Source organism: Cryptomeria japonica, chromosome 8, assembly GCF_030272615.1.
Source record: "Cryptomeria japonica chromosome 8, Sugi_1.0, whole genome shotgun sequence".
Taxonomy (NCBI): Eukaryota; Viridiplantae; Streptophyta; class Pinopsida; order Cupressales; family Cupressaceae; genus Cryptomeria; species Cryptomeria japonica.
Window position 1 is genome coordinate 684560687 of NC_081412.1, and position 26124 is coordinate 684586810.

Consider the following 26124-nt stretch of genomic DNA (forward strand, 5'->3'; position numbering starts at 1 on the left):
ACAAAGTCTGCTAGTAATTATCAGAAGGCAAAATTCAAAGGGTTTTGTAAAAATTGTAATAGATATGAACATAGTACCGAGAAGTGTTGGTTTAAGCAAAAGAACTATATGTGGTATGCGCACCAAGCAAATACTGGAAGCTACCAAACTCACAGAGATCTTAACCGACAATATGTTGTAGTACCATGGGATTACAATACAAGGATATGGTGTGAATGTTGTGGAAGATATGGACACATAAGTGCCAACTGTTTTATAAGGTTTGGAATGAACAACCGAAGATCATGGAAAAATCCTGGTATAGCTTGTTTTCATTATCACAAAGTTGGACACTTGGCTAGAGATTACAGAGATCAACCTAGAGGAGACACTGAAGAAATAAAAGACAAATTACAAATGATTTGGAGAAAGAAGGAAATTGTGTCAAATGAAGAAAGCACCTTACCTACCGAGTTAGGTGCACCTATTCCAAATTAATTAGTAAAGGTATGAAGGGACTGCATTCTCTCAAGGTTCAATCTTAACAGTTCCTATTTTATTATGTACTTAATTCAAAATCTGCATATCTAAGATGTATTAGTAAGTTTGAAATTCTATCAAAGTCTTTTGGAGCACTATACAGGAAGCCTGTCAAGTCGATGAATATAGGAAGCCTATCAAGTCGGTAAATGAAGGAAATTTGGCTACTCGATTAAAGCGCAAAAAGGAAAGAAGGTTTAGTGGAACCAAGTGCATTTAATGTTTTGGACATAACCTGCATGGAGCCCGATAAGGTATATTGTGTACTTAAAGCATTTACGTGGTCATTTTACACTTACCAAGTTTTCAAGAGAACAGAGCAAAGCGATTCTAAGGTGATCAAACCTCCTCCGAAGTGAAATTCAAGGTATTTATAGCAATCTCAACGCATTGTCAAGCTAAGTTACCGATCATATCTATTGAGAATTTTTGTTTCATATTTGTTCAGAGGAAAGTGTCTGCCATTTAAAAATCTTCAAACCCTAAGGATCCTTTGTTAATTTTTATCTGAAATCTGCAATGGTACCTAAGATCCAAGAACCCATTGTTGTTAAGAATGTTGAAAAGCCCTCACTGAAATACTCTCTAACTCCCAAAGTAGCATCAGAACTAGATGATAAAACTTCATTTTCACTCATTCCGGATAAAGTTTTACTGGTTGAGGATGTCAGATTTTTCACCAAATGTTGAGTTGAAGAACTAGGTCATGTTGAAATCAAAGACACCTATGATGAACTATGTACCGATGGAAAATTGGATAGCAAGTATGAGCACATTAAGATCAAGGGATTGACTGAAGCCCTAACCTATCCCCGTGTCTTCAAACCCTAGTGGGTCAAGTTTTTTCTGAGCAGAGTTCAGGATGATTTCGTGTGGTTAGAGGAGAAACCATTCAAAATTACCAAGGAAATCATTCATCTGATGATCGGTTACCCTATTTTTGATCATGCTCGAGCTTAGAAAATGATATCACAAAAGGAATTGATCACCTTAACCAAATTGGAATCTGATTGCAGAGGATTGAAATTGAACAATGTGACAAATGCAGAGCTAAAATTTGCCATTAGAGTAATAGGTTAGTGTTTCTTCCAATCAGCAAGGAAAAACAGTGTACCCTGTGCAGTATTCGACTTAGCATACAAAATTGTGAAAAAGCGAATGAAAATTGATCTTTGTGAAGTATTGCTAAAAAACCTGTTTGAGAATCTGAACACCATAAGGAAGCTAAAGAAGAACAACTTGGCGAATACACTGAAGTTTGGATCACTGTTAGTATGCATGTTTTTCTATTTTGAAAAATTCTTTCCAACTGTCGGTAAAGTAGTTTGGGAGCTACACCGACCAATCACCCATCAAATCAATGACTTTATCAAACGTCTAGGTGATAACTTTAATGATATTATGGATGATTATTTCAGTAAGTTTCAAGAGAAGATGCATAACAGGCATAGAATTCCACCCCAGCTAGTGGAGAAATACAAGGATGAGATATGCTTTGAAGTAGACACTGACTACTGTTATGTGAATGCTGTGGAACCAAGAACTCAATCTTTGCCACCTATGGGTTATGAGATTGATTTTGACATCACACAACAACAGATAGATGGTTTTCTTACATTACCAAGGCATGCTAGTGAGTTGAGGTATGGAACATATGAAGAAGTGAAAGAGAAAATAAAGATGAGCATTGTAGTACCAAAGGCTACAAGAAAAGCGACAAAGATGATTAAGGCATTATCAGAGAAATTTGGAGAAGGTTCTTCCTCCACACCTATCAAGGGCACTGTAGTAATCACTGAGGAGGAATCAGAAGCCCAAGAGGTAGCTATAACACTGAGCACCAAATTGCCTAAAGGGAAAGTTTTGAAGAGAAAGAAACAAGACACATCAAAGGCATCACCGACTCTCTTAGTGAAGTGCCCAAACACAAGATCATCTGCAGTGTCACCGAGTAAGAAACCAAAGAATGTTACTGTTCCTAAGGTAACAAAAACTTACAAGAAATCTACTCGGAGACTCATTTTGACTAAAGAGTCTAGTGACACAGAATTTGAAGATGCTAACAAATTTGAGATTGTTAAGAGTACAAAGGACAATGTACATAGTGTCAAAAAATTTTGTGCAAATTTGAAGCAATATGGTGGATTTGGATCATTCAGATTTGTCAAGTATGAATCCAGATCTGATGATGAAAAGAGAAAAATTGAAGAAGCTGTCATCTGCACACTTCTAAAATTCTGATTGGTCCCATTGGAAGTATCTAACTCTCTTCCAAAAGAATTGTATTTGCATATTGATAACGGGTGGAAATATGCAATGGACTCAGAAAAGCAGATTAGAGAAAAAAGTTTGGTACATCTCTTTCCAGACATGTTGATAGATGAGATCAAAGAACATTTGATAAACTACCACAAAAACTTCCTAGTCAAGCAAAGAGCCTTAAAATTGATGAATGGCCTTTATATTGAAGTGGAGCAGGAAACCAAAGAAAAGTGGCAGGAAATCTTTTGAATCAAGAATGCCAGTGAACAAGCTGAAGTTGAAGTAGTTGATGTCACCAAGCAATATCCTGTTGACACTATACAAATTGATGAAGATGTTGTGGACACCGAGGCACTTGAACAGGAAATGATAGAAGGAAATGCATATGCCAAACTGGTATCTAGTGAGTCAGTTTTGGAACAAGTTCAACCCTATCCTCTAGTCACTCAGTTTGTTGCCACTGAGGCCCCTCATGATACTGAACAAGGTGTAGAGGTTCACAAATCTATAGAAGGAGAAGCTACTTCTCAGGCCATCGGGGAACAGACCTCTCAGGATCCTTCTAACATTGAAAATGTTACAACTGAGACCCCGAGCAATGAACCACCGAAGGACACTACAGAGGCTAAAGAAACTGACTGAAGTGTTGCCTCTACCGAGCAACTTACCGAGAGTCAACAAACCTCTCAAGCCCTTGTCTTAGTTCCAACAATGAAAGGTAAAGAAAAGAAAATGGAAAAGCATAGTTTCAAAATAGATTTATCGAAACCAATAGTGTTGCCAAATGTAGACATCTCTAAATTAAAAGGGCAAGCACTCATTGAACTCGGTGAACTATGCAAAGCCAAAGTCGAACAAGAAAAACAAATGGCTATTCAAAAGAAAAATAAAGTACTTTAGAAAGTGAAAAAACTATTAATAGATATGCTACCTGAAGCTACAGTGTCAGCAGATGCAGCCATCCATGTTCAACTGGATGAACTCCTAACCAAGATAGAGACATCTGGAGTAGATGCATCAAAATATTTGAGCAAATTAAAGGACAAGGAGCTCACTGCTAAAATGATTGAAGAGGTACATAAAGCTATTGCTATTGGCAAAGTAAAACTTGTCAAATTTATTGCTGAGTTGACCCCTCAACTCAAGCACATTCTTTATTTATTTGAGAAACTCTGTACATTTTCTTTATTCATTAAAGATATCAAAAATAAAATAAAAGCAATTGAGAAAGAGATCACTGATCTCTCAAATAAGTTGACCGCAGAGCCAAATTTTGTTCAGAATTTGGCTACAAAGTTACAAAAGCTCATGGCTCAACAATTGGAACTCAGGAATGAAGAACATAAAATAAGGATGGACATTATGACTCTACAAACCTTATTCATTCCACACTTGTCTTCTATCCAAGAACAAATCAACCGAGCCACCTATTTATCTACTACACAAGAGGGAAGCACATTAGATGGTTTAATTTCACTCTTAGCTGACATTCAAGTGCAAAATTCCTTAATGGATAGTGCCAAGGATGCCCTCTTTGTCGCTCTCACTGATGCACAGACAAAGTACAAATCCATTTTTGACCAGTTGCCACCACTGAATGGTAACTAAATTTTGATGTTTGTCAAAAAGGGGGAGTGAGTATCATATCAAAGTATATAGGGGAATCTAGTATATAGGGGGAGCATATACCGAAGAAGAAAAAGAGAACTGAGCAGTGAACCGAGTAGTTATCATAGAACATTGATCACCAAGCATGCAAAAATCAGAGTTATGTACAATATATTGATAAAGGGAGTATATCTAAATATACCATTTTATTGACTAATGTATATACTGTCAATTTAGTCAAATTTTGTAAGTATATAGAATTTTGAGGTATAACTTTGAAAGTAGTTTTGGCAAACATCTTAACTAATGTCAAAAGGGGAGATTGTTACTACTTACTAAGTTGCCATTAGTCTTATGTTCAAAGTTATTCTAGTCAGTTACTACTACTGAATCATTCAGTCGGTAAGCATAGAACAGTTAGTTATAGATGAAACTAGTCTCAGAGCCTAGTATACACCAAGCAGTCTACTGAGTAACACTCTATGTCTACCGAGCAAGAAGAATGATATACCGAGTGAACACACATTGAGTGAAACGTGTTACCAGATTCATTGAACCTGGACATATATGGGAAACGTGTTACAAAGATCGAGGAACAAGTAACTGTTATCACATTGGAAATTGCACTTAAAGATTGTGTATGATTTTGAGGTCATCTAACCAATGAAATATTTTTGTATGGTTATTCATTCGAGAAATCATGTTTGTAAGATCGAAGCATGAACTAGATCACCGACATAAGAGATCTATTTATACAACATGAGTTAAGGATTAAAGATATATGTGTGCATGTGTGTATGAAGCAAGGCTTGTACGAAAAAGGAAAATCATGAGAAATCACATAGTGTTATGACCGTTACAGTTGACAGAGAAACACAAAAGTCACCGAGAAGGATTTCAGAGAATAGTCAAGGAACAGAGTAAACAAAAGGGTTTACCAAGTTAATCTATGGATTACCGAGGTATGCTATAAGCAAGGTAATCTCATTTTGAGCACATAGAATCTTCTATAACATTCTAGATGTAAAGTTGTAGATATTTGTAATGATTTTATTGTAATATTTTGAAGTGGCAAGAGAAACCATTAACAGGGTAAAAGACTCTAACTAAGTCTATAAATTGTAAAGCCTCTAACTAGGTGCAACATTTAGAATAAGTGTTGTAAAATCCTTTAGCAAGGTAGATCTAACAGATCTTGATACTCCTAACAGGGTAAGCTATCAGAAATAGCTAAACATGTAGCTCTAACCAAGCAACCTTTATTATTGAAATAGTGAAGTTGTGGGTGCCATCCCCACCACAGTTTTTCTCTCTAACCAAGAGTTTCTGCGTAACCAAAATATATGTGTTATGGAGTGAATCATGTATGATTGTTATTTATTTGTTTTAGCATTATATTATGTTACAACAATATTCAGTTTATGCTTAACAGTAAAGTTATTGTTGAAGAAAAGTTTTGAAGTATTGATTGACCCCTCCCCTCTCAGTACATTAGCTTTCCATATTGGGCCTAACAGATAAGACTTTCTCTTCTTTCCTTTAACACTATTATCCCATGGTGCACCTTTGAGTCTTACCTGTTGATCTTTCATTCACCTTTTTGTGGATCCTTTCTCCCCACGGGATAAGCCCCTTTACCCTTTTCTTATTTATTTTCTTATCCTGCAACTATTTTCTTATCCCTGCGGGAAAATATGGGATAAGAGAAGCATAGCATCCTTCATTTTTTATTTATCCTGCATTGCCCTGTAATGCTATTATGGTAACTTGGAGACCCTACGGAATAAGATTTTCCCTTTGTGCCTAAGACAACTCTTATCATGTGGGCCTCTCACAGTACTCCTGGATCATTGCTGGCTAGGCCTCTACTGATTGTTTCTTTTAGCCACTCCTTATCCCGTATTGCTTCTTTGCTAACCTTGCAGTTGTTGCAGGATAAGGATTCCTTTGTAATTCTATCATTCTTCTTATCCTGCGGTGCCAGATCATTGATACAAATGTATCGTGGGATAAGATGCACTCTTTGGAAACTATCATTTCCTTATCACACGAGGTTGAAAATCACATTGAAACACTCAGCGAGATAAGGGAAAAGAGGAGCTTTCTTTGTAAATATTATCACGTGTGACCAGGTAACTTGGGGTCGACACTTAGGTGATCAATTTTAATTTTTACATATAATTATAATATTGCATAGGTCAATTTATATTTCAAATTACTCTACAAAGCAAAAGACTTTGAAAGACTTCATTCCCATGAGGGAAAGCAAAAGACTTCGAAAAACTTTATTCCTGACAAGTAACAAAGGATTAGATTCATAGACAGTGGTGAATGAAGATTTCATTTGTGTGCAGAAGAGGAGATTCATAGGCAGAGGGAATTGGTTTACAAGTGAGAAATCAGTTAGCTTCATCTTAAGTGCATTTCAAACATAATTAGAATTATTTGTTTTCCTTTTCAATGATCTTATAGGGTTTTTAGGGACTTGTTCTTGGTATTGCAAGGGTTTGTATTCTTTATGAAGGCTTTGAAGGATGTTCCTTGAATGTTGGGATCATTTGTATGCATGCTTCCTTGGAATCAAGGATGTCAACCATTGGGCACAAAATTGCCTCATAGATGAAACCATCACACCAATGCTTGTCCCCGCCCAAAATAGCCCTAGCCAAATGCCACAACGTATCCCAAGTGAGCTCATCATAGTCAAAAAGTCTCTTGCATTGCTACTAAAATGTCTCCTCCACACATGGGAAGGTCAACCCAAAGTGATGGACCATTTCCCCTCAGTTCTCCTCCTACATTCATTGCTCGATCTGCCTTCCTATTTAACCTCATCCTTATGATTTCCTGTCCTTATCGAACATCGAGCTCTGTCTAAAAGAGAAATAAATTTGATATCATGTGAAAACCAAATCCATCTTTGGATTTGAAGTGTCCTAATATCTTGCCACCTTCTCCCAATGTCCCTTTATTCATGTAATCAGAGCCTTATTTTCATCTATCATGATCACCTTTGTCACTCTGGATCCAAATTTGTGGTTTGGAATCTAGATCACTACCCTCCCTTAGTTGTACCTATCCAATGCGTTCATTTTCCTCCCTCCACAAGTCTTCATAGTTGTCCACTAGAATCTGTTCCAAATCCTAACTCGGGATTGCCTCAAAAACATGGTCATCCTTTGTCCTTAGATTTATTCCCATGTTTGCCAGGTAATCTACACCCATGTTCGCCTCCCTGAAAGTATGTCTAACCTTGTAGTTGGGAACTTTATTTAGAGCATCCATAATGTCCCTCAGAATCCTCTGTATTTTCCAATTTGGTATTGCACCATTCTTAATAGTGTTGATAAGTTTCTATGCATCACCTTCTATAAGTATAGAATTCAAACCCTGATGAATAATGATGAACAACAGATACCCATATAGGTACTGAGAAGGGGGGGGGGTGAATCAGTACAGACAAAAACTTTTTTGAACAGCTTATCCAGTTAAGACAATACTAACTGATTGTCTGCATCATTGGTCTTAACCATGGCAATACCGGTTAAACACAGTGAGACTTCAGATAGCTAAACTGATAACTTCGAGTATCTCAAATATATTCAATACTTGATCAAAACTTCACCCATAAGCATATGCATGTGATACATCAACAATACCATAACCATTAGCTCTACATGCATAACCACTTAAACAAAGAGTACTAAAACATTACACGAAAAATGCACAACTCATAACACAAATTTTTCACGTGGAAACCCAAATGGGAAAAACCACGGTGGAGATGAATACCCACAAGTTATTTTTGAACTCTTTTGAAGCTCGCTCTATTAGGAGCCTAGTCCGGTTAAGGACTTTACAACAAGATTCTGTTAGGAACTGAACTTGTTAAAGATCACCTGGTTAAGGGATGGCTAAATACCTAGTTAAAGGTTACCCCGCTAGAGGATTTGAAAAACTAAATGATCTTGAGTCACCTTGTTAGAGGTTTTACACAGAGCCTATTAAAGCTACCAATCTTGAACAGATCTCAAGACATTCTACATCATCTATTCTTCACTGCTTCTAGAAGTCGATAACCCATCACACATTTTTCACATACTGCTAAGAACATTGCTCATTTCCAAGATATATATTTAATACAATCGATATTCACATGCAAGATCCTCAAGGAAATCCTTCACGTGCACAAAACTGACATGGCCTCTCGATCTTATCTTCATCTCTTAGCTAACTCATCACAGGATGTCATCGGTTGCATCGCACAAGCTGGATTGCAAAACCGAAAACCCTGAAGCTGAGACTACCAACCGGTAGTCACACTTGGTGGAACCCTGATTCCAGTTCACTTCATCTCCTCATATCAGTTCATCAACATACTGGTTCACCAACTTCTTCACACCAATTCACTTCATCTTCTTATACTGGTTCACCAACTTTTGCATACCGGTTCACATACCGGTTCACTAACTTCTGCATACCGGTTCACATATATTTATTGACATCAGTGACAACATACATTATCATCATATGCCATTAGTCTCCGCTCATATGCCAACAAACCCTTCTCTACACATTGTCTAAATCCTCTATCAATATAGTAGCTATAGATGATGCTCGAAATAAGTATATACGGGCCTATAAGATTGATACAAAGCAAGGGTCAGGTGTTGAAACAAAAAAACCCAATATAGACTTGATTAGTTTCTATGATGGTGATGGAATGCCATGACAGTCAAATTACTATGGATTTTCATGGCATTCCATCACCATGAGAGCACATTTCTTTGAGATATTTTTTCAAACAGTTCATTGCCTTATCTATGCAAGGTAGTGAGCCATTTGATTAACCTTCATATAAGATGTAAGCTAACATAAGATAAATACATATGCAAGAACCTGAACCCCTTTGAATAGGATCCTGCATAGTCTACATAAAGACAAGGCGATGATTCTTCTCATGGATCGGTCGGTATAAGTCAATACACCCTATAGAAGCCATTTATTATTCGCTTGCTTTCTCTTTACACCCATATTGGAGTGGTTCAATAATAAGCTAGGTTTTAATAACTATATTTTGTCAAAACTTTCATTTTTTTCTCACCTAATCCACCTTCACATCCACATGGTATAGCTCATTCTAGATAATCTCATATATGGGCTCAATAGCAGGGAGAATGATCAAGAATGATGAATTATTCAATGATCCTTGACCTTATCTGGAGCATGAGATAGTATGACACCTCAAACATACATAAAAAAATGGAAATGTGTCTTGATTTTAATGATTTATGACAAACCATAAGTGAAATAGACAAGAAATCAATAACCTAATGACATCTGCTAGCATATACCAGTGCCTTCCTCAATTGGGCTCTGAGTTTTTGAAATATCACTGAAACTTGACAAAAATTTATCTAATAGCTAATTAAATCTTAAAAAATACTGCCTTATAGTAGCATTTTATTTGCAATTTCTTACTCAAACTACTTATCAAATCCTAGTACAAGCTTTATCCCTCTATAATCTCATTCAACGATTTTAATTAACCCCTTGGGTTAAAGCATTAAATGAAAAATTACATACATCATAACAAAGCAACAAGCAAATGAAACCCTTGATTCCATTAACTCAAAAGAAGATAAAATCATACATAGGAGAGTAAGGATTTTGAAATTATATCTGTATTAACTTCAAAAGCTATCTTCTATCAAATAATTGAATACATTTCATTTATAGAAGAATCCATTTGAAATTTGAAACTGATGACTATCTTTTGTTTTGCTCTGCAAAATGACATTACAATTCTCTATTATTTACTCATGACTTCTCAAAATTGGAACCTAATCCTACAGACCGAACCTACACAAGAGACCCTATCCAAAGATTTTGGAACCCTTTCTAATGGCCTTGATTTCCCTTTTATATAAAATAAGGGAGCAAAAATCTTGAGGCCAAGAGACACATGTCATCTAGAATGAATAAGCCAAGAAATCCATATGCAATTATGTTAGAAAATATTTCTTAAAACTACCCATATGCTATCACCCATGATAAAACATAATCACAATTTGTAACTGAACATTGGTAGAAAGAATTTTGATGTCTTCAATCGGACTGTGAGACATCTTCTTCGTTCTATCCTACAGAGCATTTCCCTTCCTAGAAGGGAAACTTGATCTTGGCAAGAAGTAAAATCGCCCCCAAACTAGAGGAAGATCTCCAACCTTTATGCCCAGGATCGGAGAAAGTGGAAGGAGAAGCTTATAGGGACATATAATATGTTGGGGAGGTGTTGCAACTTCCATGTCGTCATAGAGACGACTGGCTGCCCTTCCCACTCAAGCAAATCCTCAGAGGTTATCCCTGACAACAAGCAACCTCTGATTTTACCAAGAAATTTGTGATCTTTCATCTCCAACTCAGAGGTTATCCAAATTCTCTTTTGCCTCTGAAACTATTGTCCTTTCTTATCAAATCAATTTTGAGTCAATACAAACCTTCAGAAAACTGGCCTTCTGAAATGAGTTAGCATCCAATCGTCCTACCCTATCATATTTTCTCCAAGTTGACAAGCTTCCATTCTATCCATTCTAACTTTCCCATGCAGATAACATACCACGCCTTTACAACACCCTTATAAAAAATGTTTGAAACTCTGTCGTAGGTCCTATCTATCTCGGCGAATCACATAGTCATCGTCATTCAATTTGACATTGAGATTCCATGTGGTAAATGGGTCCAATCCAAAGTATGACCTGGCATAGCCAACTCACCACTTACTTCACCTTAGTCAGCGACCCCACCATCGGCTTTTCCTATCACAATAACAATCGACCCTCTCCCAACTATCTCTCTCATTTGATGGAGTGCAAGTACCACCAAATAGGTATTTGTCAGATGTGTCCTCCTCAAGCAAGAAGAGGAAAGCGAGACATGTAGTAGGTCTAAAAGAGGGAGATCAACTAGAGGTCAAAAGATTAGAACAAAATTCCATAAACACGTGGAATTGTTTCTTGCTCAAGGGGGGATCATGTTCTTATGATAATGAGAGCATAGGCGACATCGAGGTGTCCTTGAAGTACAAACATCTACAGAAACAATGGGTACCCAAGGAACTTCCTCCAATAAACACTAATTTTTGTGTTAACGAGAGGATAGATCACATAGCACCATCATCATTACATGGTTTGAGCCTATTTTCCATGGACGACATAAAGGTCTATTACAACAAAGTTGGTCAATTGATGGAGTATGTTGGACCCTATTACAATTACAAAAATTGGATGCACTTGGTTTGATATACATGAAGTAAACACAATGCACACTATCATGGCTCCTATTTAACAATGAAGTCGTAAAAAATATACAAATTAAAGGCACAATATTTTCACACTACATTAGAATTAACTATCTAAATCTTTCTTCGTACAAAATTATGTATAAATTTTTATCTATTCTAGCACTAAAAAATGTAAAATGTACACACAAATTTCTATTAGAAGTTCTCTTAGACAAATTAAAAATAAATAAATTTTAAAATGAATGTTTTTAGATTTCTAACTATTGAAGTGTCCTGTTGAATTCCATAGTTGAAGATCTAATCTAAGATGATTAAAAAAGGTCAATAGATTGAGAATACAAATTTGAGATTAAAAATAAAAAAATTCAAATTAAAGATATTATGAACTAATTTTATATACAACTATACTAATTATAGGCTAACTATTACATTTACACTCTAATTAAAATTAAAGTGAAAATATAAGAAAAAATGAAAAATAATTTTCAATATTACAAATTTATAAAACCTTGATCTACTTTTAATTATTGTACACATAAATTAAAAAAATATAAGCTATGCATTTCTCTTTTCTTTGCTTTCTTCCTACTAATAGTTTAATTTAGTTTTTAATTATAGTTCATTATTTTTTCATATAAATTTATTTTGTTTGGAATATAATAAGAAGATAAAAAGTTGTAGATTTATAAGTTTAATAATTTCAAAAATGTTATTGACATTCTTATTAAGTTGATAAACGTAAATAAATTTATTCATTGCAAATTTGTTATGGGTATTGTGTCTTTAGTAATAAATCTTATTTTTTCTTTTATTTATTTTTAATATATATAACAAACAAAAATTGTTAAGATTAGATGTTATACTACTTGCAAAATCTTAGAAGCAATTGAAATTATTTAATATAACATAATTCTAATGTTGAACTCTTCTTAAATTTGACACTTCAATAAAATAATCTAGAAGTTCTCATATATTACCTAATCTAACACTTATCTAAGTTAAGAGGGATAAAAAATAACTTCTACCTGAAAATATGACATGACAAAAAAACCAAATATATTCAAATAGGAGTAACTATCTTTAGTATTGCATATCTTTAATGTTGTCCTTATATTTGATATTTTACATAAAGAAAATCTAAAACTTTACACACTAATTTAAGTTAAGAAGAGGAAAAATAACTTATAAATGAATAGTTACGACAAGTAAAAAGTCCAAATAAAATCAAAAGAAGAGTTATCATCTCCATATTCAATGAAAGTTTTGTAGCAACGTATGGTTCACGGCAACTTCGCATCTCTTCTTTATATTAACGTATGCGTCACGGCTGTTTCACAACATATGGCTCAAAATCACCGCCTCAATCTGCCCTTAGTTGACCAGTCAACCCCCTCTTCTTTATAGTCAGATGCCCTCTCTTTTACCTGCCAAATCACCCAAACTCAAAATGGCGCGCAGTACAGCTAGGTTCTTGTTGTTGATTACTCTTATAGTTATTCCCCTCTTTCTCCTCCCCTTCTGCTGTGGATGTTTTCACACCGAACGGGATGCCCTCCTTCAATTCAAAGCTGCCATAAATTACTCTTCTCATTCCTATTATTATTTTTCTACCAATCTGAGCTCGTGGGAGAAGGGAGGAGATTGCTGTCTCTGGGATGGCATTTCCTGTCATAACACAACCCGTCATGTTGTCAGTCTTGAAATATACGGTGATGGTGATGGTGATGGCGGCGTCATATCTGAGAGCTTGTGCACCCTCACTTCTCTTGCAACCATACGCCTAACCTACATGGTATTAACAGGTACTCTTCCTCCGTGCTTGGCAAAACTCTCTTCTCTTGCTGTCCTTGATTTGTCCTCTAACAATTTGGAAGGTGAAACTGTCCTCACTACTCTTTGTCTGCTCAGCAACCTTACTGTGGTTAATCTTGATTCCAACCAACTCAATGGGACCTTGCCATCCTGCCTGAGTAGTCTCTCTTCACTCATAGAACTGCATCTATCTGGTAATGGGTTGAGTGGGAATATTCCATTGTCTTCTTCCCTTTCTGTACTTGATTTGTCCTCTAACAATTTGGAAGGTGAAACTGTCCTCACTACTCTTTGTCTGCTCAGCAACCTTACTGTGGTTAATCTTGGTTACAACCAACTCAATGGGAGCTTGCCATCCTGCCTGAGTAGTCTCTCTTCACTCATAGAACTGCATCTATCTGGTAATGGGTTGAGTGGGAATATTCCATTGTCTTCTTCACTTGCAGTCCTTGATTTAGAAGATAACGGTTTAGAAGATGAAACTGTCCTCAGTACTATTTGTCTGCTCAGCAACCTTAGTGTTGTTGACCTTTCTGGCAACCAGCTGAATGGAAGCTTACCATCCTGTGTCGGTAATCTCTCTTCACTCAAAGAACTGCATCTATCTGGTAATGGGTTGAGTGGGAATATTCCATTGTCTTCTTCCCTTGCTGCACTTGATTTGTCCTCTAACAATTTCGAAGGTGAAACTGCCCTCAGTAATATTTGTCTGCTCAGCAACCTTAGTGAGATTGACCTTTCTACCAACCAGTTGAATGGAAGCTTACCATCCTGTTTGGGTAATCTATCTTCTCTAATTATCTTAGATATTCATGGAAATCACTTGAGTGGTAATATTCCATATTCTTTAGGGAAGATGTCCTCACTGAAATATTTTGATGTTTATAATAATTCTTTAAGTGGTTCTATCCCAGATTCCTTTGGTAATCTCTCTTCGCTAAAAGCCTTGTACCTATATGACAACCAACTAAATGGAACTATTCCCTCCTCATTTTCAAGACTCTCCTCACTTACTGACCTCTATGCTGATGGGAATGCATTCAACCAGAGTATTGCTTCGTCAGTGCTCCCCTCATCAATTGAAGGTCTTAGTCTCTCACTAGACGGCCAACACATGATTTCAGAGGCTTTTCTTCACAACCTCAGCAAGTTGGATAATTTGTATTTGTCCAATTGTGAAGTTAATATCAGCAGCACCTGGATTCCCTCATTCCAGTTAGGGAGCTTATTTATGACATCATGTAAGGTGGATGGTCAAATCCCGTTGTGGATTTCAACTCAGTTCTCACTTTTAGAGTTGGAATTACCTGACAATAACCTTGTTGGAGAAATTCCATCATGGCTATTTGATATGAATATTCAATACATCAATCTCACAGCAAATCATCTCGAAGGTCGCCTTTTGCTAAATTCATCAGCTAGGAATTCATTGGTAGTCTTGGATGTGTCGAGAAATGCTTTGTCTGGTCAGATACCATCAATTTGGCCTCCTAATATAGAAGCATTGTTGCTCAATGAAAATTTTCTGACAGGAAATATTCCTCAACAATTGCAGGGTTTTTGTTTACTAGAAATTGTAAATCTGGCAAATAACCATTTGAATGGAATCATCCCTCCAAGCTTAGCCAATTGTTCCAAGCTTCAAAATCTGAATTTAGGGGATAATCATTTAAGGGGAATGATTCCGTACGAGTTTAGTAAGCTGAGTGAGCTGCAGTCTCTACTGATAAAGAATAACCAGTTGAATGGATCATTATCTCCCTCCATATCAAATTGCACAGCATTACATTTGTTAGATGTTGGGCAAAACTTCTTCAAAGGCCAGATTCCAAAGTCAATTGGAAACCTTACAGAGCTGAAAGTGTTAGCAATGAGGAAAAATCATTTTGAAGGTAACATCCCTGCAGAAATAGGGCAGTTGAAGAACCTGCAAATCTTGGACCTTTCTTCAAATCAACTTTCAGGTGTGATACCTTACAGCATTTTTAGTTTACAAGCAATGTTGGTAGAAATACATCAGGAATTTTCTGAGGTTCATCTTGGAATACGGACACAGTCCCTTGGGATACTCTACACATATAAGATTGGATTGACTATGAATTCCAAAGGCAGAGACGAGCACTACACATATATTTTCCCCACCATGATGGCCATAGACCTTTCAAACAATCATTTGAATGGGGATCTTCCATCTGATGTAGGAAAATTGAAGGGATTGAAGCTGCTAAACCTTTCCATGAACAATTTCAGTGGTGTTATTCCGAATAGCATTGTACAATTGATTTGGTTGGAATCATTAGACCTCTCTGCAAATAATTTTTCTGGACAAATTCCTCCAGATCTTGGTTCTTTGAGCTATTTGGGAGCCCTTGATTTTTCCAACAATCACCTTTCAGGTTGTATACCACAAGGAGGACACATGACAACATTTAATAAATCATCATATTCAGGCAATCCAGATTTATGGTGTTGTCCACTTCCAAAGAAATGTTCCTGGCCAGAATTTGCTCCTAGTCCCCCTCCCATTTCTACATCTATTAATGAAGAAGAGCAAAGTGAGGAAAGTGTGGGGTATGACATCGGAGTGGGACTGTCATATGTAGCAGGTTTTACAACAGTGTTGGTATTTATTGTGTTGAAAAAGAAATACTTCGAGGGAGTTGATTCAGTTTTAAAAATCTTTTTCCCATGGCTCCACAATTTGACATTGTAAAAGTTTATTTCTTTTGTCAAGGTGATTCTTATATAAATATATAATAGTTTTTGTCGAATAATTTAATTCGTTATGTATTTGAAAAATTATTTTATTTATATTTGTCTTGTAGATTTTGAAAATTATTGTAATGGTTTTTTTTATATTAATAATGTTTGGATTTGCTAAAATATTCTATCATTCATTATATTATAAAAATTTCATTTTGGAAATTAAATATATTTATAGTTTTTAATTTTTGATTAATTATTACAAGATAAAATTAGAAGTGATGTTTTTTTGTGATTATTAATTCCAACTAATTTGTAAACTTTTTATTTATCTATTTTTTTAATTTTCTTAAATATGTATTAAAAGTCAATACTTTGTTTCAAAATATTTTATCTATGATAAAATGATAAAATCCTTTAAAAGAAATTAACAATATTTGGTGATAACAAAAGAAGAGTTTTCAAAATTGTTAATTTGATTTCATTTCTAATGAAAAATCTCCTAAAATAATATTTGTTTATTAAAATAGCTTACATAATATAAACACTAGATATACACTATGATCAAATTTTAAGTACAATGAAAGGCCACAATAGGTAGAGTATTTTATCACCATGATTTTAAGTATTATGTATGTAAGTCATCTACGCTAAAGATTCAAGTAAGAATTTATATACTTAAGATATATAATTTGTTGAATCAAAACCCTCTTTCATTATCTATAGTGTACATTTTTAATTAAAATAGATTTGAATTAATCACATTCTCTAGTTTGAATTCTTTAATGAATACAATGTTATCATATGCCTTAATTATCAACAATAATATTATATTGATAATTCATTTATAACTATTTAATATTTCTAATATATTCTAAATAATTCTTGAAATAATTTAAATTTTTAGTATATCACTCCTTTACATTTTCATTATTGTATTCTATTCATATTTCATGTACCTTCAAAATGATGATAGACGTAACATAATATTTAATTTGAGTTATTTTTTGAAAACCAAATTCCATTAAAAGATATTATAAATTTATAGAATGAAATCCCTACATTTTTCTTTTTTTCCAAAGGCATCAATAGAAAAATAATAAGTTTTGTTGTTTCATTTCCTGAAAGTGTTAAATAAAGAAAAGGACATGACCTATCTCATGAACATCTTTAGTATTTGCATTTCTGACAACTGTTCTTTTTGATGATTGGTGAAAGAATCTACATGTCACCACAGTGTGCATTCAGAAGTGATCAATTCTGGCACAACTTTTCTTTTGCACTATTGGATCAAGGAATCAACGTGTCTGTACCGTTCAAAAAAGATTGCCCTACCGGTTGGACAAGATCTTGTGGTTACTTATTTTCATGAAGAATGAAGGGGAGTTAAGCAGCATTTTGTGATAGTTGTAGGCTATGCATATCATTTTGATTCTCATGTGATTATTGAAGACTTTTTGTTTTCTAACTAAAAGTCACAATGCCCCTCATGATGAGGGATGAATGAAGTTCAAATATGAGACATAGTCTTTTTAAAAAAGGTTAGTAGTTTTTAATTCTAAAGGGTCTTAATGGATGCTTCTTGAGGGTGGAGATTTCAATATTATATCTTTATATATGCATTGTCTTATGTATTTTGTTATCTTTTCAAGCGTGATGAATCTATGATGTTCCGTTCTCATTTGTTTTATAATCTTAAATTATTATCAGTGATGCATATTCAGTCTATATTATATCTCTACATGTGCATTGCCTTGTGTACTTTTTTATCTTTTCACATGTGATGAGTCTATGATATTCTATTCTCATTTGTTTTAGAATCTTAAATTATTATCAGTGATGCATATTCAGACTATGTGATTCATTTGAGTGATTACATTTTGGAATGCTTGCAAATCATGTATGTTGCTCTTTAAAAAGACTTAAGTTTGTGTTATTATTTTCAAATGATTATATTGTGCTTTTCTTCGTCTAAGCACTTGAATAGTGTATTGCCATAAATTTAGTTAGTTTAGTTTAAATTTTGAAATATTTCTCTGCTTTTCTCCTAAAATTGAAAAATCTAAGGAAGAGCTAGCTTCCTTAGAATTCAAGAGTTATGTCATGAGTCAATTCCCATATTCATAATATTTCCCATTGTTGGTATCTGAATGAAATTTTGACCATCAATATTTTTTGGCATGCCCAATGGAACATAGATCCTTATTACATGAATAGAGTTTGGGTTGCATGAACCAAAGGCTTGTCATGAGATCATGTTCAACCAATCATCTAGGCCTCATTGACAACCGCCATCCAAAGAAGGGCAATTGAACCAATCAAAACATTTGAAATATAAATATTACATCATACTTTATCAAACTATGAATTCCAAGAAAAAAATTGCTTACTCTATCGAAAAGAATATATGATATTTCTAGTAAAATTATTTAATTAAACAAAACTAAATGGAAAACTTTCTAAAAGTTTTTTTTAATTACTTGATGTTTTTGTTCTTTTCGCTTAGAAAAATTTTAATTAATGTTTTGGATTCTGATATTAAAGTTTTAATTACTAAATGTTCCGGTAATCTGTGACAACTAATTAACCCCTCCACCCCCCTCTCGCCCCCCTCGCCCACGCCCTCTAACTTGTCTTCTAGTTATTTGAATTGTCTAACACACCACCATAGATGGCAAATTCATTGCATATTTAAAACAAGAAACTAGTTAAAAAATTTCAAGGTCAATTTGATATTTATAACATTCTTTTAAAGACTCCCATAGATGTCACATGTCATTTCCCTTCATCTCCAACTATCATAATATTCAAAAACATACCCAACCAAGAAGTGAAGAACTTCATCTATGAGCTCCTTTTAAATTATATAACAAACATCAAGTATCATTATCTAAATGGTCCAAAAAAAACTTATAAGATTTTAAGATCACAAAAAATCTTTATTTTAAATTATGTATGGTTTTAATAATAAAAAAATTCATATTAGTATGGGTGCTTTTTAATACAATTTTTTTTTGTATATTTTTAATAAAAATTAGAAGCACACTTAATAATCCATGATTAAAAAAAAAATATTGACTAAAAAAATACAAATGAATTTAGAAAGACAGAAATATTGAGAAGACAATGAGAGGTGTTGAGAAACAGGCTGTGAGGCATACATTTAAAAGTGTCATACGCCATGCGTTTGAAACAGGCGTGAGGCATACGATCAAAATAGGCGTGAGTGAAGTGTGAGACTTTTCTCATCACTTTCTATCATTTCATTCTCATTACTTTCCAGTCGGTGCAAGAAAATGAGTGCAAGTAATGCTAATGAAAATGAGCGATGGAAGTTGTCAGACTTGCCGTAAGTCCTGCGTTATAAAGTAGACAAACTCAGAATATAATGACAAACAGGCGTGAGTGAAGCGTTATGCCTACCTAATTTTCTCATCACTTTCTACAATACTTGGACTATGCGATATAATTATTAACTAGCAATTGCACCTTGTGTGCAATGGGTATGTCGAGGAGGTGTGGAAAGTAAAATAGAAGAATATGGTCTATTTTTGTATGCATTTGTGTTATACATGAGGTCAATAGGTAAGCCATTTAGTAAATGATGTTGTTTGTGCAACAAAAGTCTTAATGGAGAATTCATATCTTCAAATCAACTATACATCCACTTACAACAAAACCTTTGAATCGGGGAGATAATTAGGCTCCATTACCAATATGGTCCTATTATATTTGTAATGGGGAGAGAGGGAGAGGAGGAAAGAGAGGGATAAATAGAGGGGGTAAGAGTGAGAGAGTTAGAGAAGGGTAAGGAGATAGAACTAGGGGATAGAGATAGAAAGGAAGATAGAGGTGGATCTAGAGAAGGAGAGGGAGGGATAAAGAGAAAGAGAGAATGAAAGAGGGATGAATAGAGTTGGAAGAGATAAATATCTAGAGAGAGAGAGAGAGAGAGAGAGAGAGAGAGAGAGAGAGAGAGAGAGAGAGAGAGAGAGAGAGATCAATATATAAAGAAAGAGAGGGAGATAATTAAGCATCATAGAGAGAGAGAGAATCATACCGGGTAAAGAGATTCTACAAAATGATCAGTCATCAAAGATTCAATTGAGATTTTTGTGTGTATTATGGCTGACGATATAATATTGGTGAAAAGATAGCCATAAAAAAAAGTATGGAGATATTAAGACCGTTGGATCAGTTGTCCACCTATCATATCAGTCGTACATAGGAAGGTGTACTAGTTCTATGGTTTTTTCTTTGTTTTTAAAAGTGGTGAAGTTATGAACCAAAGTGTTGAAGGGGAGGAAACAGTGCAACACAATTGATGGTAGGGCAATTAAATTTTACGATTGAAAAATGGTTATATGGTTAGGAGAAAAGATTTAATAATTTTTTTATATTGGAGGATTTTATATCATTGCAAGTATGAGATCACGAGTCTATGTTGATATCTCTTTGATTTCGAGTCAAAAATTGAGGGGTCTCCATTTTGTCAAAGTTACAAGCTTATCTTGATATCTCTTCAACTGAGAGTTAATTACTCAAAGGGGTTAGTGTTTTAGGGCTTAGGATTTAGGGAGTCTCCATTATGTCGAATTCGCCTGGAGCACAATCTAATTCCCATTTCTTATATCATACCTTTGAGGATTTGAGGCTTGATGGATGACATACTCAAGGAACATACCATCACCCTCACCAATTGTGCTCAACTAATTGAACTACATTTCTTTTGAAAGACTCAATAACTTGATCAAAGAAAAAAAATACCAACTTGTTGAGTGCATTTTAATAGTTAAGATAGTATTTGAAGATTAAAATGTTTTTTTTTCTTAAAATAGAAAGTGCCAATTTTAAGTTGGTATTGAGGATTGCCAGAGTTTAAATTTGATGAATGTATGATTATATATATGCATTTTTATCATAAATAGAATCAAAATTTTAGAAATGTTATCTTATGAAAAATGAGATTTTAGAGTGGTTGTATAGTTTTTGTATGTCAAAGTGGTCTCGTTCTTTAAGTTTATTGTTTGTATGTTAAGGTAGCCTTATATTTTTTAAAGAATAAAATTTTGCATTGAAAAGTTTTGGATTAAAATTGTGTATTGATTTTTTTACCTTTCTAGTAGTACAATTAGAATGGACTTGGAAGCCTCCTGTCTCTAAATATGGTACACATTTCATAATCTTCATCTTTGATTATAGTAAGTTTGTATAGGGACACTATTTTATAGGTTGCATGTTTGCTTTGGCAAGACAAATTTTAAATTTTTCAAAATTCTTAAATTATTAATAACTTTTTAAAAATTTTATAATATTACTAATTCAAAATTCTTAAATTATTAATAATTTTTTAAATTTTTTATAATATTACTAAATATAATAAAATAAAAAAATATCTTACAAAATATAATTAAATCAAAATTAAAAATCAAGACAATTTTTTTTACAATAGAATTACACTATTATTAGTATATAAATTTCACCTTCAAAATATCATACTTGTAAGTTTTAATCATTTTAAAAATAATGTTCATAAATAATTATAATATCTTACTGTGTGTTCTCTAGTGAATCATAAAATGATTGAACAGCTGTAAAGATAGCTGAATAAAGCTTCTGAACGGATTTCACGTCATAACCTGTCATAACTTGAAAAAACCTACGAGAAGTATGGAGAAAAATCCAGCAGAATCGACGGTCGTTAGTCCTTCAATCGTCTTGCATTGTTTTAGGATGTTGCCAACCATCGATTATCAAAGCTAGCCCGTCCATTCCATATAGGGATACGCCTTCGGCGTAAATGAGGATAAGAATTCTGTTTCGTGCTTGAACCTTTGTCAACCAAGAGTTTGGTACTGTGCAGCTCTATGGTCACCCTTGTTGGCAGAGAATTGAATGTTGTACGCTGTGTAAAGATTTTCATGAGATACTTTAGATTTTAAACCTATCAATATCTTATTCATTCATCCTCCAAACTGTCTACGTGCAGAGAAAACACACTGAGAACTGAAGCGGAACGTACGTATTCACAGGGAACGGCAAGCTCTCCTTCTGCTGTTGATGTATTCACAGGGAACGGCAAGCTCTCCTTCAATTCAAAGCTGACTTAAATTACTCTTCTCATTCCCATCCCTATACAAATCTGAGCTCGTGGGAGAACGGAGGAGATCGCTGTCTCTGGGATGGCATTTCCTGTCATAACACAACCCGTCATGTTGTCAATCTTGAACTACAGGGTGATGATTTCTTTGGAATGGATGCCGGCGTCATATCTGAGAGCTTGTGCACCCTCACTTCTCTTTCAACCATCATCTTATCTAGATTGGGATTAAAAGGTACTCTTCTTCCCTGCTTCACAAATCTCTCTTCTCTCACACTACTGGATCTATCTTATAACATGTTGAGTGGGAGTATTCCATTGTCTTCTTCTCTTGCTGTCCTTTATTTAGCACATAACATTTTAGAAGGTGAAACTGTCCTCACTACTATTTGTATGCTCAGCAATGTTAGTGATGTTGACCTTTCTGGCAACCAGCTGAATGGAAGCTTACCATCCTGTCTGGGTAATCTCTCTTCTCTCACACAACTGGATCTATCTTACAATTGGTTGACTGGGAATATTCTGTTGTCTTCTTCTCTAGCTGTCCTTCATTTGTCCTCTAACAATTTGGAAGGTGAAACTGTCCTCAGTTCTCTTTGTATGCTCAGCAACCTTACCGAGGTTGATCTTTCTGACAACCAGCTGAATGGAAGCTTACCATCCTGTCTTGGTAATCTCTCTTCTCTCACAGAACTGCACCTATTTAATAATAGGTTGAGTGGGATTATTCCAATGTCTTCTTCCCTTGCTGGACTTGATTTGACCAATAACAATTTGAAAGGTGAAACCGTCCTCACTACTATTTGTATGCTCAGCAACCTTAGTGATGTTGACCTTTCTGGCAACCAGCTGAATGGAAGCTTACCATCCTGTCTGGGTAATCTCTCTTCTCTAATTAGCTTATTTATTCATGGAAATCTCTTGACTGGTAATATCCCATATTCTTTAGGGAAGATATCCTCACTGAAATATTTTGGTGTTCATTATAATTCTTTAAGTGGTTCTATCCCAGATTCCTTGGGTGGTCTCTTTTCGCTGGAAAGTTTGGATCTATCTAACAACCAAGTGGATGTATCCCAAATTCCTTGGTAGGTCTGTCTTTGTTGGAAACCTTGGATCTATCTGACAACCAACTAAATGGATCAATCCCAGATTCCTTGGGCAATCTCACTTTGCTAGAAGCCTTGTACCTATATGACAACCAACTAAATGGAACTATTCCCTCCTCATTTTCAAGGCTCTCCTCACTTATTGAGCTCGATGCTTTTGGGAATGCATTCAACAAGAGTATTGCTTCCTCAGTGCTCCCCTCTTCAATTCAAGGTCTTAGTCTCTCACTAGACGGCCAACACATGATTTCAGAGGCTTTTTTTAACAACCTCAGCACTTTGACTACTTTGTACCTGTCCAATTGTGAACTTAATATCAGCACCACCTGGATTCCCTCATTCCAGTTACTGAGCTTGTCTATGACATCATGTAAGGTGGATGGTCAAATCCCGTTGTGGATTTCAACTCAGTTCTCACTTTTAGAGTTGGAATTACCTGACAACAATCTTGTTGGAGAAATTCCATCATGGCTATTTGATATGAGTATTCAATACATCAATCTCACAACAAATCATCTCCAAGGTCACCTTTTGCTAAATACATCAGCTAGGAATTCATTGGAATTTTTCAATGTGTCCAAAAATGCATTGTCTGGTGAGATACCATCAATTTGGCCTCCTTATATAACAATATTGTTGCTCAACGACAATGTGCTGACAGGAAATATTCCTCCACCCTTGCAGGGTATCTATTCACTGCAAATTGTAAATTTGGCAAATAACCATTTGAATTGAATCATCCCTCCAAGCTTAGCCAATTGCTCCAGGCTTCAAAAGCTGAATTTAGGGGATAATAATTTAAGAGGAATGATTCCGCATGAATTTGGTAAGCTAAGTGGACTACAGGCTCTACTGATACAGAACAACCGAGTGGATCATTCCCTCCCTCATTATCAAATTGCACAGTATTATATTTGTTAGATGTTGGGCAAAACTTCTTCAAAGGCCACATTCCAAAATCAATTGGAAACCTTTCAGAGCTGAAGGTGTTAGCAATGAGGAAAAATAATTTTGAAGGTAACATCCCTGCAGAAATAGGGCAGCTGAAGAACCTACAAATCTTGGATCTTTCTTCAAATCTACTTTCAGGTTTGGTACCAAATATCATTTTTAATTTACAAGCAATGTTGGTAGAAACCCATGAGGAATTTTCTGAGGTTCTACTTCCAATGGAGTTGCAGACGTTCAAAATATACTACATGTATAAGAATGGATTGACTATGTATTCTAAAGGTAGAGATGAGCACTACACATATATTTTTCCCACCATGAAGGTCATAGATCTTTCAAGCAATCAATTGAATGGGGTTCTTCCATCTGATTTAGGAAAATTGAAGGGATTGAAGTTGCTCAACCTTTCCATGAACAATTTTAGTGGTGCTATTCTAAATAGTATAGTGCAATTGACTTGGCTAGAATCATTAGACATTTCTACAAATCATTTTTCTGGACAGATTCCTCCAGATCTTGGTTCTTTGAGCTACTTGGGAGCCCTTAACTTTTCCAATAACCACCTTTCAGGCAGTATACCACAAGGAGGACACATGGCAACATTTAATGAATCATCGTATTCAGGCAATATAGATTTATGGGGTTGTCCACTTCCAAAGAAATGTTCCTGGCCAGAATTTGCTACTAGTCCTCCTCCCATTTCTACATCTATTAATGAAGAAGAGAAAAGCGAGGAAAGTGTGGGGTACGACATTGGAGTTGGATTGTCATATGTAGCAGGTTTCACAGCAGTGCTGGTATTTATTGTGTTGAAAAAGAAATACTTTGAGGGAGTTGATTTAGTTTTGAAGATGTTTTTCCCATGTCTCCCTAATTTGACATTGTAAAAGTTCATTTCTTTTGTTAAGATGATTCAATATAAATATATTATAACTTTTATCAAATCATTTAATTTATTATTTATTTAAAATATTATTTAAAATTTTATTTTATTTATATTTGTGTCCTAGATCTTAAAAAGTACTTCAATAGGTGTTTTTTTCTACATTATTAATGTTTGGGTGAGTTGAAAGAATCTATCATTCATTATTATTATTACAATTTCACTTTGGAAGTTAATTATATTTACAGTTTTTAATTATTGAATAATTATTATACGATTAAATTAGAAGTATCATATATTTTTTATTGTCAATTCAAACTAATTTGTAAACTTTTGATTTCATTGAACTTTTTCTATTTATTTAAATATTTAGTAAAAGTCTATACTTTATTTCTAAAAGATTTATCCATGATAAAATAAAAAAATCCTTTCAAATCAAATAAATGATATTCCGTGATTAACAAAAGAAGGGTTTTGTAACTTGTTAATGTGATTTCATTTTTTAATGAAAACTATTCTACAACAGTGTTGTTTATCAAAACTACTTGCATAATATAAACATTAGATATATAAAATGATCAAATTTTAAGTACAATGCAAGACCACCACAAGTAGAGTATCTTATCACCATGATTTTAAGTATTATGTATGTAAATAATCTATCCTAAAGATTCAAGTGAGAATTTATATAGCTTAAGTTTGATAATTTATTAAATCAAACCCTCTTTCACAAGCACTAGTGTAAATTTCTAATTCAAATATATTTGAATTCACCATATTCTTTGGTTTAAATTCCTTAATAAATAAATGTTATCAAATTGCCTTAATTGTGAACAACAATAATATTATATTGGTAATTCATTCACATCTACTT

General features: G+C 34.5%; 2 protein-coding genes across 2 annotated transcripts in view; both read left to right on the plus strand.

Moving 5' to 3' along the window:
• The first annotated feature begins 13139 nt into the window (after nt 1-13139).
• On the plus strand, nt 13140-16217 carry LOC131857914 (probable leucine-rich repeat receptor-like protein kinase At1g35710). Its single transcript, XM_059210702.1, has one exon. It carries the CDS (start codon nt 13140-13142, stop codon nt 16215-16217), a length of 3078 nt encoding a protein of 1025 aa, XP_059066685.1.
• Nucleotides 16218-19333: 3116 nt separating this feature from the next.
• Nucleotides 19334-26124, plus strand: part of LOC131857915 (receptor-like protein 43) — a 66721-nt gene continuing 59930 nt past the window's right edge. Inside the window, exons 1-3 of the mRNA XM_059210703.1 lie at nt 19334-19440; nt 22280-23184; nt 24263-25164. Of these exons, the coding sequence (XP_059066686.1) occupies nt 19334-19440; nt 22280-23184; nt 24263-25164 (1914 nt within the window). The remainder of the gene's footprint in view (nt 19441-22279; nt 23185-24262; nt 25165-26124) is intronic.

Coding starts and splice junctions, on each gene's coding strand:
- LOC131857914 (XM_059210702.1), top strand. CDS start 13,140: ATGGCGCGCAGTACAGCTAGGTTCTTGTTGTTGATTACTCTTATAGTT.